Raw genomic sequence first — 18,939 nt, forward strand, 5'->3', positions numbered from 1 at the left:
AACAAACACATGGCGGCACGACCTGGTGTAACAGTGCTAACTGACCATGCGAAATGGTCGTGCGACCTTTTAGTGTAATGGTTAGCGTTGGTGACCGCCAAGCGGACAACTCGGGTTCGATTCCCGGTTGTGACATGCTCGCCCCTTTCGGTTTTTACAGTGGCGCCCGATGTGGGCCCTGTGAGTACTGGCACTGAGGATAAGTGTGGCAGCTCCAGGGATGTCGGACTCGGATGGTCGTGCGACCTTTTAGTGTAATGGTTAGCGTTGGTGACCGCCAAGCGGACAACTCGGGTTCGATTCCCGGTTGTGACATGCTCGCCCCTTTCGGTTTTTACACTGGATCTGAGAACACTCTCACCATTCTGTAACTCGTGAGCATCTGTAGTACTAGTATACGAAAGCGCCGACTGTCGGCCGGAACCGGTCAAATCTAACAAACCATTATGTCTACCAATATATCACCGCCACTTGTGCTAACCGTGGCAAATATGTCGCTGTTCTTAGCTGCCTGCCGCGGTTTGGTACCGGTTAAATCTAACAGGAATCAATGAAACCTTGCTGATAAGATTGCGATTTGTTTTCGAAAATATTATTTTGTCTCGTGTTTGTAACGTTCGCTCAAAATGAGGTTCTAAGTTTTAACCGTAACATGAAAGATATGAACACGCTTCTGTGCATGTTTTGATGGTTTTTTTGACGTGATTTGAACTAGTGTGGGATAAGTGGGGAGGGATGGCAGCCGCGGGGGAAGCGTAGCGGCTTGATACATTTTCGAGAGCAAGTTCCGCGCACTGGAGTTGATTTCTCACGCGGCCGTTTGTGTAGGTGTTTGTTTACATTATCGCTGGTCGCTGAGGGTCGGGCAGCCAGATTCGCCACGGGATGCCCCCTGTCCTTTCTATTTTTGGGCTCCAGTCGGCTAGGGGGGATTAGTGATTTCACAGATCATTTAGCCAATTACAAACATTTCGAAACTTTTCGAAAAACTAAAACTGAAACTGTTTTTTTATTCACATTGATTGGCAGCCAATATTCATTGCTTGGCTGAATTGCACAAGTGATTACATGTTAAAATAGCTTGAAAAGAGATACACATTAAAAAGCACAACATTGACGATTAGAATTAAATAGATTTAAAATTTTGTAGCTCAGGTGGCGGACTATTGATTGCTGAGACTTATTGCCTGAAACAGAAAAGATTTCCTCAGTCTTTCAGTTCTGAACTTCGGAACGGAGATGTGGTTTCCATTTCTCAGGGACCGCCGTGTGCTCTGGTGTCTGTCGCAGGGCATCAAAGAATGCAAGGTGTGGCTGACATGCCGCATTTGCTTGAGCAGAGTTTTTGCTGCAGTTTCCCGTCTGTCCTGGAGGGTGGAGAAGGGGGTTGTTTGAGTACTGTTGCCGTAGATGATTCTCGCCGCCCTTCTCTGTACAGCCTCAAGAGTGTTGTTCTGTTTTGTGTTACAGCCCACGTACACGACATTTGCATACTCTAACACAGGTCGTATCAGAGTCGTATACACAGTTTCCAGGTCCTCTGGTGGCATCCCGCCCTTCTTGAGCATGCGGAGAAAGTGAAGACGGGTTGAGCCTTTCTTTGCCATGTGTAAGATTTGGCTGTCCCACCCAAGGCTGCGGTGACGTTTGAAGCCCAGATACGTGGCACATTCAACAACCGGGACTTCTTTGCCTCCAAGTGTGAGGGGAGGTGGAACAGGTGGATTTTTTGAAAAGCACAGTCTCAACTCATAGGACTTATCCCCGTTCATAATCATATTGTTCTTGTTCGCACAGGTGTCAAGTTGCGTAGCTTCCTCTTGCATAGTTGTGTCACGTGGTATTCGCGTGAACACACACACACCCAGACACCATTCACTAATTTAAAGAACAGTCCCAACATGCACCCAACATTCTGCAACATACATTACAATACCCGGAGGTACAAAATCTACGATTTTCCTTGTTTACAATATTGTGTCGCTTTTGTAGTGATTCAGATATGTATTTTCCAACGTACACTGATATCTGAGTAGGTACCATGACTGCCGTCCGTCCCCGCCCGTATTTATTGAGCTGTGCGGGGGCGGTAGAGTTGAAGACCCGGCGGTATGGCACATCGGGACGTGGTCATAGTTACACGGTAATGAATATGTAAAACACACAACCACTGCCACAACGCCTGCATGATCGTAGGGTAGGCGACTAAGGGCTGCCATTTTGTTGTGTTAGGGAGCAGGCTATACACACAGGTGGTCGGCTGGATAGAAGCACAACAAGCGTTACACTGAAAGGTAAATACTGGCTATATTATTACAATAGGGCCGACCAGTAGCACAGAGAACATTATTCTTAGCGAGACAAGTGCGATACGGCATGACATGATGAAATATGTAGTTAGTTCATGGCGTGCATGTTGTGTTCATAGCTGATCTTGTCTGCCAGTGAGATGCTTCATTTCGTAAGGAAAGGCTGACTCCTGATGTAGCCAGCACATGTTATGTTATGTTATGTAGGTAGGCATCCTTTCCCAGATTGTAGCCTTGTACTGAGTTTTGTTACATGCATGGTTGATTTATGAATTGTTCAGCTTTTGTCTCTGCTTGACCGGCTAAAATCATTACAAATTGAAGCTAGCTGCTGCAAATTGCTGAAAGAAAATGGACCAAAATTCTGACTTTGTAGTCTCCTATCCATCCGCAAACAGTAAATACAGAAACTGTTTTGGTGGTCTAGCTAGTCATGGCTGGAAACTGTTTAAGCACTCTGGTTGCAATGATTAATTTGAATCTCGCTTCCTGGATACGTACTTAATCTGTACAAAAGTGATGCGTTCACCGATGTACCAGTCAGTCTAGAAGTGAGATTTCAACACTCTTTGCCGCGTGAATCTAAATCTTTTCATAAAGGGTTCAACTATCTCCAAACAACACAGCTTTCTTAGATACATCTTACTTAGATAGAAAAGCAACATAGAAAGTGGTAAATTATACCATATAATGATATTAAATCTTACAAATAATTTTGAGAAATTAATCATGCAGATAATTATATACCTTTTTCTCACAAAACGATGGTCTTTACTTTGGTCAAATGTGGGGAGTGTATGAAAATATGTAGTATTATTATATATAATATTATTTAGTGCATGCCTTTAAAAACGGAAGCTGGGTCTACTTCCTTTGCAATGGAATCAGTTTGATAGGTGTGTTAACAAAATGCCATCACTGAAAACTGTCAGCTAATATAAACTTTCTGTGTGATTGCATGATAATTCTAGAAAGCTGCATAAAAAAAGCCCCGTTCCACTCTATGCAGAGCATAGGGGCGGTGCCCATCTCCATTTCCACAGCCCTTTGGCAACACACAGCAGGGGGCTAGTCCGCTGGTAGTGCTGTGTGTTTGACCTTCCCACACTCTTTCTCATATGTGCTGAGTGCTAAGCAGAGAAAAAAAGTGTGTACCATTTTTAAAGTCTTTGGTATGACCCGGCCGGGGTTTGAACTCACGACCTCCCGGTTACAAAGCGAGCACTCTATCAATTGATCTATGCAAAGCTGCATAACTCTAATATGGAATAAATACTGTTGTCCGGCACTGTTCATATGATAGTACATTTATATATTGCCCACACTCGCCCAAGCAGAAAGATCGATACTGGCTATATTAAGTACAGTTGCAGCATGTCTGGGGAAACGTGTGTCTATATATTCTATTGGCTTGGCTTCGTGTCTATATATTACTCATGCGTTCACTCCACGTGTGTTCTGATATTAACAGGCATATTGTAACTTTGACTCAAATCTAGCCTCCGTAGCAGGCTTATAGAACTGGGGGTTTGGTGGTCTTCGGCTGTTTTCTGATCAGCCCAGTTCTAAAGAAGGGGGTACTAGTAATTCAACCAGGCCGGCTATGTTGTCTATATGCAATCAGAAAATAGCACATAAAAGCTCCCAAAGACCATGAAGACCCCCAACCCCCAGTTTTTGGCATGCTATGTAGGCTAACTCAAACCTACATTATCCACACATAGAGATTTACAGCCATTTGAACTGTCTACAAAAATCACCCATTTCTGTTGATACATTATTACCTGTTATCCTATCCATTTGCTGTTTTGTTATTTGTAATTTTGTTTTGTGATTTCTTATTGTACTTGTCGGTATTGTGACTAAAATCATCGATCTGTTAGAGTTGTTCACCCCGCATTTTATTCTGTATATTGTTGAATACTAGATAAAAAAATTACAGTTGCAGGGAGTGTGCAAAAGGCTCGCGTTCTCTCAAATAGTTTTCTAACATTCCCTCGACGACACAACGTGTCAGAAATAGTTGCCATTTTGAACATATCCGAACTATTGTAAATGTACGTCGATGAAGGTTAGACATCCAGGTAATACGATACGCCAAAAAACAGTTACTCAAGCAACTGGATAATTTTTTGGAAACGGTCAGATGTTTCAGCTAGTATCCACTACCTTCCGTCAGTGACTAAGAGAAATGCAGGTTTATACGCACAAACTATTGATTGATATTCAAATAAAGTGAAGACAATTTTTTTGAAGTCGAAAAGGGAACAAAAGTCAGACTAGTCAAGACAAGATGATGCAAAATATTGTAAGTGTAAACTCAGATACTGTAGGGGCCCGTGCAATACTCTGTGATAAATAACGAGTGTGTAGCCCGTGTTTCATGGCAGCGAAAACGATCGAGACAATTAATATGTCTACCTCAGGGTAGACGGAAAGGCCTGATGTTGGTGTGTTTGTTTTGTTTGTTTGTTTGTTTGTTTGTTTGTTTGTTTGTTTGTTTGTTCGCACCAATAGCTCACGGTCCTGTTGAATGATTTTGACGGAATTTTTTTAACGGAGTGGTTCAATGCAAGGCCAATACGATCACTTCTCGGCATAGAACTAGAAATATGAGAGAAACATGGCTATGTCAAGAGATGGCGGTGAACGTTTGATTTGAAAGCCTGTAGATTGTAGGTTGGTGGGAAACACTTGTCAGGGAGGGAATTCCAAAGCTAGGCCGTACGGGGAAAGAATGTCATGTGTTTAGTTCTTGGTGTTGACACCCTTGTGCTGTATGTGGTGTTCAATATGTAATGTCAGTCTCAACAGACTATGACTAAATTGAGCATACCAAAAACAGAATGATGTTCAATAACGTCTACAGAAATAGCAGTCAGCACGCCTCCAAACAACACCTGATATCCGTCAAGTCATCTCCTGGGGCAGGCGTCTGACAAATGATTTAGAGGGATTATATTCGATACTTTGCTGTACCCGAGCTTATAAATTAAAGGTCTCAGTGCCCCAAATAAAACATAGTTTTCAGATTTTAAATCAGATAACCCTGAGTTTAGGTTATCCGATTTGAATTTAGAAGGAATAAATTTTGACATGTTTGGTGAAAAATAATTAACGGCTCTCAGTGGCCAATGTGCAGATGTTGTCACATCGGCGCACCAAATCCGTAGTATATATTTTTGGCACACAGTTAGACAGATTTGCCTAAGAGGCTCGGTGGGCGTCACTCCACCGTATAGGTGGGGAAGTCGTGTAAAGTGCCTTTCCCAAGGGCACAACGTCGGGCCACGGTGAGTGTCGAACCCGGGACCTCTCGGTTCCGAGTCCAACGCTCTAACCGTTGCGCCACCGACGCCACTGATTTTGGTGAAAACGTGATTTATTAGCTACATATATCTTTATTTGCAAAATCATGCCCGAAGGCTAATTGCTTTTACAATCAAGAATAAAACACATTGCAATACAGTAACAGGAGACAGGTAACAACTGTCTGGAAAAAAACTTCTACTTCTACTACTACGCTAGCTATTATGGGGTTCGACTTCTTCTTTGAAGGCAGTGGATAATGAATAGTCCCACATTCTGCATAATTAGTGGGTTTTGTGATCTTAGTAGAAATGCAGTTTTTTGGTGATCTTCTAAATGACGAAAGGATGGAGAAATTGTTGTAACTGTCTGAAATAATCTGTTTCTTTCGGTCATTTATTAGCCATATGGGACTCATATGGCACCACAGGGGATATAATTACTATGATTAAGACATGTGTCACTAATAATATGGCCTTTCTCATCGTAATTTCAAAAAGTTTTTTTAGCCTGTATGTGTATTATAATTATGGCATCACCCATCTTTTAAATTATGGTAGCATTGCTGTTAATATGATGTCTGAAATTGTTAAAATCATTGTGAACATTATTCTTCATATACCGAATTTTTTTAATCTCAGATATTTTTCTTGGTGTCTTTTGTTCGGACACATTTATATTGTATGATTTTTTAGCTTGTGGTTGAGAATAGATATTGCCATTTTTTGGCCCATTTCAAAGTCGTATAGAGATAAAACACAGATTGGAATAAAAAATTCTTCGCGCCCAAACGCAGCCTAAACCATCAAAGCTGGCTAGGACTGAATTTCAAGCAGATCTTTTGGGTGCCTGCAAAGATAGTATCAAACTGACTAGGCAGTATCCATTTGCCAGACAGAAACCATTTGCTGACGGACAGAAATATAACTGAGAGCCCGCTAAAACGCCTAAAACATGCCAAAAATAAGCCTAGGTCCAAACCTATGTATGGAAAGGAAGTCAGGATGGTTTGTTTTTCACACAAGAATCTGCCCTACACATAAGGCGGCGTGTCTAAGAGGATCCCTAAGCGTCTTCCAAGTTGATTCTCAAGAGAAAACATACCGCTGCATGGTTGAATTTCTTTGATGTCTGACGCCTACGTTAATCTTTGGCCTCCTTCAAGTCATGAAATGGAAATGGTGTGGGTGGGCGGAATATGTGCGCTGGTGTTGCGGGGGCGTCTAAAACCGTTTCTGCCTTCCCGTCTTGTTGAAATGTCCATTTGCGAACCTTGTCTTCAGATAGAGCGGCCACCGTTAGGGCGCACTGATTTAATTTTATGGATGCCATCCGCGCGCGCATTGATTTTCACCTATTCTAAAAAAAAAGGTAATTACGTCCTCCGAGGCTCTGGCCTGGCTCTAGGCCTGGGTAGTCCATGGTAGTTAGTGACAATACGGAGCCGGTGGTAACTCTGGAGGATGGCACCCAGGCTGCCGAAGCTCCACGACACAAGAAATGAGTACATACGTACACTGCCGATTCATAAATTTCGCAAAAAGCCAGCATGTGCCAGCTTCTCGTATACGTCGCTATGTATTGCCGCAAATTCACAATACCAGCTTTGTATTCCTGTGGTTTAGTAGCATTTTTATTTTTGGCCGGAATTCTTTTTATTCGCTCTCGCGCACTAGTTTTGGGGTCTTCAGAGGATGTCATCCATAAAATTAAGTCAGTGTGGCCTAACCACATCAACACACAGTAATTAGCCCCACTCGCGCTAATAGACAAACGTTTTGAAGAGTAATGGTGCGGATGCAATTATAGCTTCCGTGATCTCTGTCCAGTAGATGGAATTTGCGCAAGGTACAAATATAGAACACTGCTGTTTAGTGCGATCGATTGAAATTAATTGCGAGCAGACGCGACAAGGGACCTTCGACCTGCGCTTAGATTGGATTTTGTTTGCCCGACTGACGAGGAAAGAAGTGCCTGACACTGTTGTTCAGCCAGGTGTGGTGATATTCAGTAAGGCCTTGTTTATATTATTGAATCGGATTCTTCTTGCTTCTTGAGGCAGTTGTATATGTACGAACATATGGAGGCAATGCATGATACATGGTTTGTCAAGTTTCATAAGAAATAGGAATTTTAATCTAAAAATCTGAAGCTAGGGAACTTTAATATTTTTGATAAAAATACTAGTATAGAGGGAATCTCTCTCATTTCTATATCGAACCCCTTGTCAATATAAGGCCCCTTTCATGGATAGAATTGTCCGGATCGAGCCAAATAGATTCGCTTTGATCCGGCTTCGATCCGGATCGAAGGTCTAAGACCCTGTTTAGACGAAATCGCCAGAATCGTATTGGATCCACATTCCATCGAAGCAGCGATTCATGTGATGAAACAAGTTTAAACTGTAATTTCCAACACAACAAATTGGACTCACCCAAATTTTTGACTGTACAACACACGTGACTCCGTGAGCAGTGGATCATAGGTTGCAGAAAGTCTGTGGCGTCCCCCGTCTCTGTTGAGGGAACCTTTCTTCAACCTATGATCCACTGCGTCACGTGTGTTATCTGCGTGACGTCACAGAAGCAGTGGATTGTTCATTTCTTGACAAAGACTTGAGTTTTACAGTCGAAAATTTGGGTGTGTCCATTTTCTTGTGTTGGAAATTACAGTCAAAACTTGATTCATAACGATTTCTACCAACACAGATGATTCGAACTTTCAAGATAAGGATTCATGTGACCCCATCTGAACGCTCCAGATCACATTGAAACCGGCTCGATCCCAAACCATCTTAATGAGGTGGTTTCGAACCGGTTTGAGCGCATCGCGACTTGAGTCTGAACTTGAGCCAGTTTACTTTGCATATTTTTAATTTATTTTCGAAACGTCTTTATTGTTTAAAAAAGTACAAAGTGGTACATGGTACAAGGGCAGTCACACTATACGATCATCTACAAGATATAACGTTACATAAAATGTCCTTGATAAATATTAGGAACTAAGACAATTAGGCACAGACGGGAACTATTGATACGTTACAAAACTTAAACTACAGATTTGCAACAATAAGACAATTAGCTATAGGCACAGACGGGAACTGTTGATACGTTACAAAACTTAATTAAACTACAGATGTACAACAATAAGCGGTGAGAGATCGGCGACACTGAAACGTCAGCAAGGTTAGTCTATCTTGGTTGTGTAAAAGAAAACTCCTCTATCCTATACTTTACCAACCTGATGGAACTATTTCCTTACAAAAACTTAAGCTTGCTAGCTTAAGCTTTTTCTAGCCTGTGTTTTACAGCATGAAACGTAGGGTTAATAGTGATGCAGAAAAGGTAATATTTTGCCTGTAGGATACTGTCTAAATGCTTATAACGGTCTAAGTCTAGGTGGCCGCGGAAATGGCCAAAAAAAGGCAATATACAAAACCGTAAAAGCAGTGCCGTACAAACAGAAAAAAAACCTTCAAGATCAAAAACAAAAAATTACGAGACCACAACTCCATCAAGTCTTACAGAATTGCCAGTCTGTAAAGCCATTTACAAAAGTGTCATTCTATAGAATAGTTATAACAATGCTGCATATCCGCCAAAAAGCAGTTACTCAGTTGGTTTTGGAATTCCAAAATCATATCCAGTGTGTCTTCCAAAATCATATCCAGTTGCTGAGTAACTGCTTTTTGGCGTATCTTATTACCTGGATGTCTAACATTCATCGACGTAATGCTGCATATGAAACAATATATAACTGTCTGACATCAATTAAAAGTTGACGTCTGGAGAAACACACATCTGACATTAGCGCGACGCCTTCTTTAAACTACTTAAACACAAGGATTCTAGCCTGAACCGACTTGTATTTGGTCGAGATTTCATACTAAGCTTTGCTAATCAGATTCCGGACAGAATCCACCTAAGCAGGATCAATGTGGCCCAGTCTGGCCGCTCTGGACAAGTCACATTACAACACAAACCTCCCAGGTGGGACCAGATCGATCAGAAATGCATCGCGATTTGAGGTCGCAAACACAGTATACAAAGTAATGCGGAGGAAATTCTTGAAGCCTGGCTAGAGCATGTTATGTGAGAGGTAGTTAGGAGTAAACTGCGCTGTGTGGTTTAGAAATATATCAGATTTTAGACCGTAGGATTTAGATTGTGAACTTTTTCCTGTTCGTGTATAAATGCAAGGCAACGTATTAGTTGGTCGTGCGTTTGTTTGTTTGTCATGCGTTCGCATGGGTTTCTTCAGGTGACCCGGATGACTGAATTGCTTGCTACCCTCCTGACATCTGTATGGCTTCTCACCAGTGTGAGTTCGCATGTGGGTCTTCAGATCATGACTCAGCGAACTGAACGGTTTGCTACACTAATTACATCTGCAGGGTTTCTAACCAGTGTGAGTCCGCATGTGCCTCTTCAGAGAGCCCGATTCACTGAACCGTTTGCCGCACTCCTCACACCTGTACGGTTTCTCTCCCGTATGGGTTCTCATGTGCTTCTTCAGAGAACCCAATTCACTGAACTGTTTGCTGCACTCCTCACATTTGTAGGGTTTCTCGCCAGTGTGAGTCCGCATGTGTGTCTTCAGATTGCTTAGCGTGCTAAACTGTTTGCTGCAATCCTCACACCTGTAGGGTTTCTCACCAGTATGAGTTCGCATGTGTATCTTCAGGAGACTCAGTCGACTGAACTGTTTGCTGCACTCCTCACATCTGTAGAGTTTCTCCCCAGTGTGAGTTCGCATGTGCTTCTTCAGACAACCCGACTCACTAAACTGTTTGCTACACTCCTCACACCTGTAGGGCTTCTCACCAGTGTGAGTCCGCATGTGTATCTTCAGGTGACTTAGCCGACTGAACTGTTTGCTACACTCCTCACATCTGTAGGGTTTCTCGCCCGTGTGAGTCCGCATGTGCTTCTTCAGATGACCCAACTCACTAAACTGCCTGCTGCACTCCTCACACCTGTAGGGTTTCTCACCAGTGTGAGTCCGCATGTGCTTCTTCAGACAACCCGACTCACTAAACTGTTTGCTGCACTCCTCACATCTGTACGGTTTCTCTCCGGTATGAGTTCTCATGTGCTTCTTCAGGGAACCCAATTCATTGAACTGTTTGCCGCACTCCTCACATCTGTAGGGCTTCTCACCAGTGTGAGTCCGCATGTGCTTCTTCAGACAACCGAACTCACTAAACTGCTTGCTGCACTCCTCACACTTGTAGGGTTTCTCTCCAGTGTGAGTGCGCGGTGAAGCTGACGTCAGCGCTCTTGTTGCCATGGTGATGAATGTTTGTCCTGATAATATGAAAACATAGAAATAATGAATAAGTTCCTAGCTTAGTGAAACATTATTGAAACGATTTTGAAACAGCTATTGATAGACAATACCACACCACATACAGCGAGCACGGGGTTGTAGAATAATCCTCCTACAATACATGAAAATGAAATCTCCACAAATCATTTTTTTTTTAATTTGGGACCTCAATAACTAACCATGTGATTATTAAGTATAGGTACGAACAGACAAACGTAACCTAAAATACGGTATGAGTTCCACGACTTCATACCTTCGCCAAATTATGTTTGCCTTACAACTGACGAATTATGTTTTAATTGACAGTGCGAATGAGATAATCATTTGCCTGAATTATATCATGAAATATATCATATTATCCACCTGTGACAGTCTTATCCTAACAAAGAATGCTATCCTAAGGTTTCCTCATATATTATGCAAATGAGGTCCTGATTTGAATAATTTATGTTTAATAATGCTCACCTTCGTTTAACTTACAGATACTGCAATCATGAAATCCCCAGCAGTTACTACTATGGAATTACGAAATTTTCAAACTTATGCAAATTAGGGCTTTATTTACATAATAGTTATCTGCTAATGTCCTTTTGCTCTCAATTACATATGTCACAAGTTTGATCGGGTCTATCAAGGAACTCAGTAATTTGATAGAATTTCCTGAGCTCATTTATTATGCATATTAGATCCTTATTTGAATAATTGTCATTCAATTATGTCAAGCATCACCTAAGCTGTCTACACACCAAAAAATCATGACGATTACTCAACTTGATCTTGAGTTATCCTCCTTAAATAGTTTTCAACAAACGCCCCTGCAGTTCTAGAGCAGGCCGCTAGTAAGCCCAAACTAATGTCACTTCTTTTCCAGCACAAGAGCGACCTACCATTCAAATTTTGTGCCCCTAGCATGTCTAAATCATGAGATATTAAAACCGGAAGTTCAGCTGCAGTACCGTAACAAGCCGCTAAGAGCCGAAAATCTAATCATTTCGAGGTCTTAGCAAGACGGTAGAATAGTGGAAAAATGCATTCACTATATATAAATGGAGATCTAAATTAACCATACCAAACCTATCCACCTACCAAATATTAAGATAATCCATGTAAGCCTTCTCAAGTTATCGTGTTTACAGACGCACGCACACACACACACACACACACACACACACACACACACACACGCGAACGCCTCTGAAAACTAACCTTCATGGCTAAGGTCATAATACTACCGGGACCTGCTTTCCCCCATTTTGAAAAAGTGGTATAACCCAGACGGAGTAACGCATACCAGTACGACTAACTACAGTTCTTAAACAATAGACACAGGGGTGGGCCCAATTATTTTACTTAAATATCTGAAAACATATCAGGCCACACTGACTAAATTTAAAAAATAGCATCCTCTGAAGACCCCAAATCAATGTAGGTGTGCGAATAGAAAAAAAAGTCCAGCCAAAAATAAAGAAAATACCGGTTGCACATGACTTACAGTAGTAACTTCAAGTCGGCGTAGGCAGGCCTTTTCAGTACTAATATGAGCCGGCACTGGTCACCAGACAGTGTTCTGGAATAGATTGGCTTCAATCCGGCTTTGATTCAGAAGCTTTCGAAGAAACACCAATGTCCACGGTGGTAAAATCTGGGTTGCAAAGTTCCCACATGCCATAGAACCCGAACTGTGTTCGATAGTGTTCGATCTGGGCAATTCGAATCGAACCCGCGTTCTATTTCGGGGTCACCTGCGGTCATTTACAATAAAGCGGCAAAACAAGCCTTTCTGCCTCCGTGCCGTGCAACAGATAAAACACAACACTTTTCTATAGATAAAAACAGTTTCCTGGGCAGTACATGTCCGCTATTATTTTTTTGTGGACATGTAACATGTAGCGAAGCTACTGTCGTATCCTTGGGTGACCTTGAATACTGTAATGATTCTTTACGCCAGTATGAATAACACAATGCAGACTTTTGGTCGACATGACATGTCTGCAAAACTCGTTTTAACCTGCAAGCATGGAAAGTCAAGCATACCCCATTCACGGCTCAAAATGACCGTTACGGTTGTCCCGAAAATCGTGTTTTAGGGATTTTTTAAAAATGTTCTCAATTTTGAATTATGGGTAATTTAGTGCGAAAAATGTAAAGAAAGATCATTTTTTCACCAATATGTCGACAAAAACTAGACTTAAAATCAGAAATTAAAAAATCCCTAAAACACGATTTTTGATCTTATTCCTAGTCGTCGAAAAATATAAAAATCGGGAATCTGGGGTAATATCTGTAGCCAGGTTAAAACGATGTTTGCCTAAAAACATGGCATGACTTGTGGTCGGAAATCCGAAAATAATCGTCTTTCGGAGCGAAATTTTGAAAAATCAATGATTTAACATAAACAGCTAATATTGAAAGGATGTTAAGGCAATAATTTCATTTTAATTTGACGAAATTTACCATTAAATCCTTTTTGTTATTTTCAAGTGTTTTACTGGTAGGCCAAACTCGGCCCAAATAGCGTCTTGTAATCCGATACCTTTTAGAACGCGCCTAGCAATGGGAAAGAATACCGTAGTGACAGACCGCCGTGGTCAGGCACCGTACATTCATTATGCTAAAAGTGACCTTTCATTCTAGCTCTTCGAACAAATCTTTTGTGCAAATTGTCTGCCTCTGAGATGTATAGGCCTGTATGGGTTTTGTAACAGTGCAATTTACATAATAATGACAACATCTGTTAGGTTTCTTTCTCCTTCCCAAAAATCAGGCTCAACAAAGTGTCTAAAATCATTTCAGTCTCTTCCTGACTAACGACGTGGGTTCAGAAACAGGAAAATGTAGTCAATAGTGAGAATAACCGGCCAGGGGGAGTTTAGCAACGACAAGTTCATTCGCCAGCGGGGTTCGGAGGAGAAAATTTAACCCTCCCACGGACTGACTTTCTTCGCTAATTATTTCCCTTTTTGGCAAATTCTAAGATCCGTACCACCGTAGGAAGGCCTGGTGGAGGCCACAAAAACTTATTGGACTTTCTTGGAGGAACTCATGTGGCAGGCTACATAATTCTGTTGTTAGTAATTCTATCTTTTCTCTGGAAGACTACATCAGTCAACAATGGCAATTATTTCGATTGCTTGAACCAAGGAGGTCCAAATTTCTCTGTTTTGAACCTCCTTGGTTTAACTTGATGGTGTAACATCAATCTGAAAGAGACTTAAAAAAACAAGACATTACCTTGCGAGTATCAGTGATAACAGTTTGATGAATGAAGGGTGTCCTTGATTAAAGGCAGGAAAGTCTGTAGACGCGTCCTTTCACAGCTTCAGCTTGTCTGACAAATGACATACTGTATTGTGTAGTCTGTCAGGGAGGGTCTAATTACCATATGCTGTGGCCAATCAGGGACCGCCTTTCATACACTCATGTGAAGGCCCCAGAACACAGTATTAATGTGCGGTAATCTATGACGCGGTATAGAAAGTAGTGCGGACAAAACTCTTGGATCCTGACTAGAATGACTTACGTGAGAAGTAGCCATGAGTAAACTGCGCTGTGTGGTATAGAAATGCATCAGCTTTTAAACCGTATGATGTGGATTGGGCTCATTTTCCTGTTCGTGTATAAATTCGCCGCATTACGCAACTAACTGCGTTCCAGGGTGAGTCGGCTGCAGTTCAGTTGTCCTCCGTAGGTGACCATATAATTATAAAAGAGGTCGTCAATATGTTAAAAAGCATAACTTTTTCTCAGTTATTTTGTAGATTATACCATATATTTCAACATATTAGTTGGCCGTGATTCTCTAGTGCACCCTACAATAATTTTACCGCGTCGAAGTGAGTCACCTTGGGGTGTTTATATTAACTATAGAAATCCCTATATGAAAAAAAAACTGTGTTCTGCCACCTTGCAATTGTGTCGGCTTACTTTGCGTATTGACCTGGTCATGGGTGACGGGGTCATTGCAAATTGAGGTACATTGCATTTCTCCCGCCTTTCATCCGATATCCCCCTTTCTATCACTGTGATATCTCACTATCATGGTACAGTCGCTAATCTCCAAGCAGATCTTTTGGTGGGGGTAAGACAGTATCAAATTGGCCAGTCTGTAACCATTTCCCCACCCAAATAAACTACTTGGCAAGAATATAGGATCAGGCAACAACTTGACGTTTCGACTGCAGGCAGATCTTGGGTGGGGAAATGGATACAGACTGGCCAATTTGATACTGTCTTACCCCCACCAAAAGATCTGCTTGGAGATTAGAGTCTCTGCTAGAATCAGGTGGCGAGTTCGGTGTCTGGACGACGAGACACAGGCACGACGATACCTTGCGTCTTTTCAATAAACTACAAAAATGTAGTTTGAACTGGCTTGCAGTTGGACGTGATTTACATAAGCCGTTTTTACAACCACGATTTATAAATGTCTTCAAAATTTGACTTATACTTCTGTTGTCTTCTACAGGTGTGTGAACCCTGCAGGCTGAGTTCCAGTGGTACCGGGTAGGAGGAATGCTTCATCAGACTGTGGAATATTGACACATTTTGTTGTACACTATTGCCTAGCGGACGGTAACCAGTATTTCACATGGTCATGGCGGATGGATCTAGCCTTAACATGGTGAAAACGGAGGGTAACGCGCTACTGAAAGCAGCTTGGTTACGGCGTCTGCGATTGGCTCGCCTGTTGATAGAGGGCGGGGCTGATGTGAACGCAGCCAATGAGGACGGCCAGAACGCCCTGATGATCGCCTGTATGAGTACTTATAAGGATGATCAGAGTGTTGACAAGGCCAAAATCGTTCGCTATCTTCTTGACAACAAGGCGGATGTAAACTGTAAAGACAAAGCCGGTAGAACAGCCTTGATATATGCCTGTAAAGAGAAAGCTGGTGCTGACGTTGTCCAGCTGCTTCTCCGTAAGGAAGCCGATCCTAGAATAGAAGACTCGCCCGGGTCATCCGCCCTGGTGTACGCCGTCAATTCAGGAGACGTCCGCGTGCTCAAACTACTCATCAACGCCTGCAAAGAGAAGGGAAAAGAAGTCATTCTAATCACCACTACAAAAAGTAACGACACCCCTCAGTGTGAAGACACAAAGCAATACTTATATGTACCCAAATCACTCATGCTAAGTCCGCCTTCTCGCATCAGGCGACTTTCTCCATCCGACATCAACTGTGATCTCAACAGATTGCAGCACAAGCTCAACCTCGGACCAGCCGGGAACACTAAGCGGGAAGAAGAGGTAACTCGTGTCGATCCAGTTCTGGACCCTGGCGTCGAAGACGTCATCATAGGAGAGCTGCCCACCAGATTTTCTAAACTTGATACTTGTTCAGAAGATACGGATGACGCTAGCGATCAAGAGGAGGACACGGTGTCTTCTCAGATCAGAAGGTTGGATAGAACCGGGAGACGTTCACCGAAAATTCCGCTGCTCCGACGCCATAGCTTTGACCCAAATGTGGTAACCTCTAGTGCCAAACTAAGTCTATTGAATAAAGAGAAAAGTAGTTCCGCGGAGAAGTTGCGTCAGCTAACGGAAGGTTCGCGATGTGGCTCCCTCAGCAAGCTCAGTAATGTCGGGAAGGACGGACCACCTCTGGCCGTAACAGAGAGACGACTTCCGAGAGATAGAAGAGAACGGAAAGAAAAAAGACGTTTGGTAAAGCAGCAGAGTTGTGAAGCAATACGTTTTGATTCTGGAACGAAGTTCGAGTCGACTCTTCCAGTTATGGCTAGTAATACTGGACATTCGTCATCAGCGCCGAGTTCTCGTCCACTCTCGCGAGAAGGGAACCACGAGACTGAAGCTCCCCAGTTGCCATGCTACGCCCGCCGTGGTTCTTTGCCGCTTCCTCCGCTCTTGCCAACCAGACTCAATCCTTACGAGTCATCCTCAGACCGCGAGTCTTCGTGTGAGCCTTCTCCGGACTACTGTGGTGGTACTCCCCCGTCACATCTACACCGGCTTCGGCAGTTACACGACAAGGCCACCGCGTCCGCTATCGACATACTACGGTACCAAAACAGAACCAAGAGGCGGGGATCAGGAACTATTCTCATGGACGAAATATCACAAACACGTCCAGGAATTTTGCCTCCGCTAAACTTCAACCCCAAACCGCCTATACCAGACATCGGCAGTATCCCTAACTCTCCCGCCGTGTCAGAACAAATCGAGTCACCGGTCGACAGCCCGAGTCGAACGAAAAATTCCAGCGCCAAATCTACCAACAGGAGATTCTCCTTTCAGCTAGAGGAGATCAGACGGCTGAGTGCACAGATGGAACAAACTACATTCTCAGCTGAGTCGTCTTCTGTCGAATCGAGTCCAACCAAATCAGATGAAATCCGTCAATAGACTATCAAACTTGCGCATCACGGCAGAGACATAACTGAAAGACTCAGAACGACTTCAAATATGACATGTTACGAAAGAAAGAAAGGTTAAATGTGTGCTCGTATATTATGTTTTACTACGTTAACGTGATAGACTTGGTATTCCCTATCAATGAAACATCTACAAATTTTGAAATAAAAAAAAATCGTCTCGTCTCCAAATGGTTCCAGTTACGTTGTGCCACGAGGACGGCACGTGAAAGACACGTGAAAGGCGCGTGACGTCACGTCCAGCAAACAGGTGAAAGACATGTGTCGTCACGTCCAGCAAACACATGAAAGACACTAGTCGTCCATATGCTCGCAGTTGATATGGCAATCTAATAAGTTTCAAACAGTAAGTCATATATGGTGCAGGTGTTAATGACATCAACTACTGCTGTACTCGTAAGTATTTTATTTTCGACGCATATTGTACAACGTATATTAGAGAAAAATATCTTCAGTGATTCGCTTCTGTCAAATGAAGGGGGCGATTGTAGGTCCAGGTGTTTTGCAGCTAACATGTGGTCATACAAGATATCTGAATATCTATATTGTATGTTGCCCCGGATTTTTACTCGAATCTTGTGACCAAACTTTTTCTGTAATGATATTGTTGGGGTTATGTAATAATAAGGACTGTGTGTATGAGTCGTGGAGCATGTTTGTGATGTCTTCAAAGACCATATTATGTACAGTATGGACCAAACGTCTACGCCATTGGTGTCTTCAATACACGTGATATACTTGTTTAATCTGTATATTTCACTGATAATAGCGACCGGCAATACAGGGTCAATCCTATGATGTGCGCCTCCTAGCGGGATTTTGTCGAAACGCAGGGGCATTTTTGTCGTGAAGTTAGAATCGGTCTGGCTCGAAACGGTATGAATACTAGTAGATGTGATTTTCGGCTTGTAGGTAGCTTACGTGAAGATGCATACAATTACATATTAATGATGTTAGTTAAGACTTAATTAGCGTAATTGATGAGGAAAATGTATATTTCATTAATGTTGATTGTAGAAATGAAATTTGTGGTGGGGCTATGCGAATAACCTCTATGGAGCTCATACATGATGCTCTCAATGGTGGTTATTCGCATAGACCCTACATATATTGACTTGTCTAAATTTGTACGTCTTGACCTACACGTACCCGCATTGTGAAGGTGCATTGTCTGGTACGTGCTTAACATGATTTAAAGCGTTTTTGTTGTACCTGTGGAGACTTGAAAGCAATATCAGATCTCTACATCAAATGGACACTCATTGGGACAATACATAACTCTAGCTACAGATGTCACCGCCTGTGGACAAGATAGTAAAACATTACTGAATAATTTCACCAACTATCAATAGCTCACTGTTATCCAGGGAAAATAAAAATGAACTCTGTTAAGTTTGATGCAGATTAGCAACGTTTGGATTCAGACAACAACCCGTCATTGTTTCGATGAAGCCAAAATTATCCAATGCCTAACAGCGTAGTGGTAAACAACAACAACAACGTACTTTCACTGGAGCCAAACATTTTTCCAACAACAAAAACAACAATAGTTCATGTCAGTTCAGTCGGCTTTTGTTGCACTAGCATGTCATTCGAT

General features: G+C 42.4%; 2 protein-coding genes across 2 annotated transcripts in view; one reads left to right on the forward strand and one right to left on the reverse strand.

Moving 5' to 3' along the window:
- LOC109465023 (ankyrin repeat domain-containing protein 34C-like) overlaps window positions 1–17,343 on the forward strand; it is a 34,147-nt gene extending 16,804 nt beyond the window's left edge. The window contains exon 3 of the mRNA XM_019762146.1: window positions 15,412–17,343. Within this exon, the coding sequence (XP_019617705.1) occupies window positions 15,535–17,313 (1,779 nt within the window). The 5' untranslated portion in view covers window positions 15,412–15,534 and the 3' untranslated portion in view covers window positions 17,314–17,343. The remainder of the gene's footprint in view (window positions 1–15,411) is intronic.
- On the reverse strand, window positions 9,310–10,921 carry LOC109465042 (zinc finger protein 678-like). The gene has a single exon (XM_019762184.1). The coding sequence runs from the start codon at window positions 10,905–10,907 to the stop codon at window positions 10,017–10,019; it is 891 nt and encodes a 296-aa protein (XP_019617743.1). The 5' UTR covers window positions 10,908–10,921; the 3' UTR covers window positions 9,310–10,016.
- Window positions 17,344–18,939: the final 1,596 nt, after the last annotated feature.

Source organism: Branchiostoma belcheri, unplaced genomic scaffold (assembly GCF_001625305.1).
Source record: "Branchiostoma belcheri isolate BF01 breed outbred unplaced genomic scaffold, Haploidv18h27 scaffold146, whole genome shotgun sequence".
Taxonomy (NCBI): domain Eukaryota; kingdom Metazoa; phylum Chordata; class Leptocardii; order Amphioxiformes; family Branchiostomatidae; genus Branchiostoma; species Branchiostoma belcheri.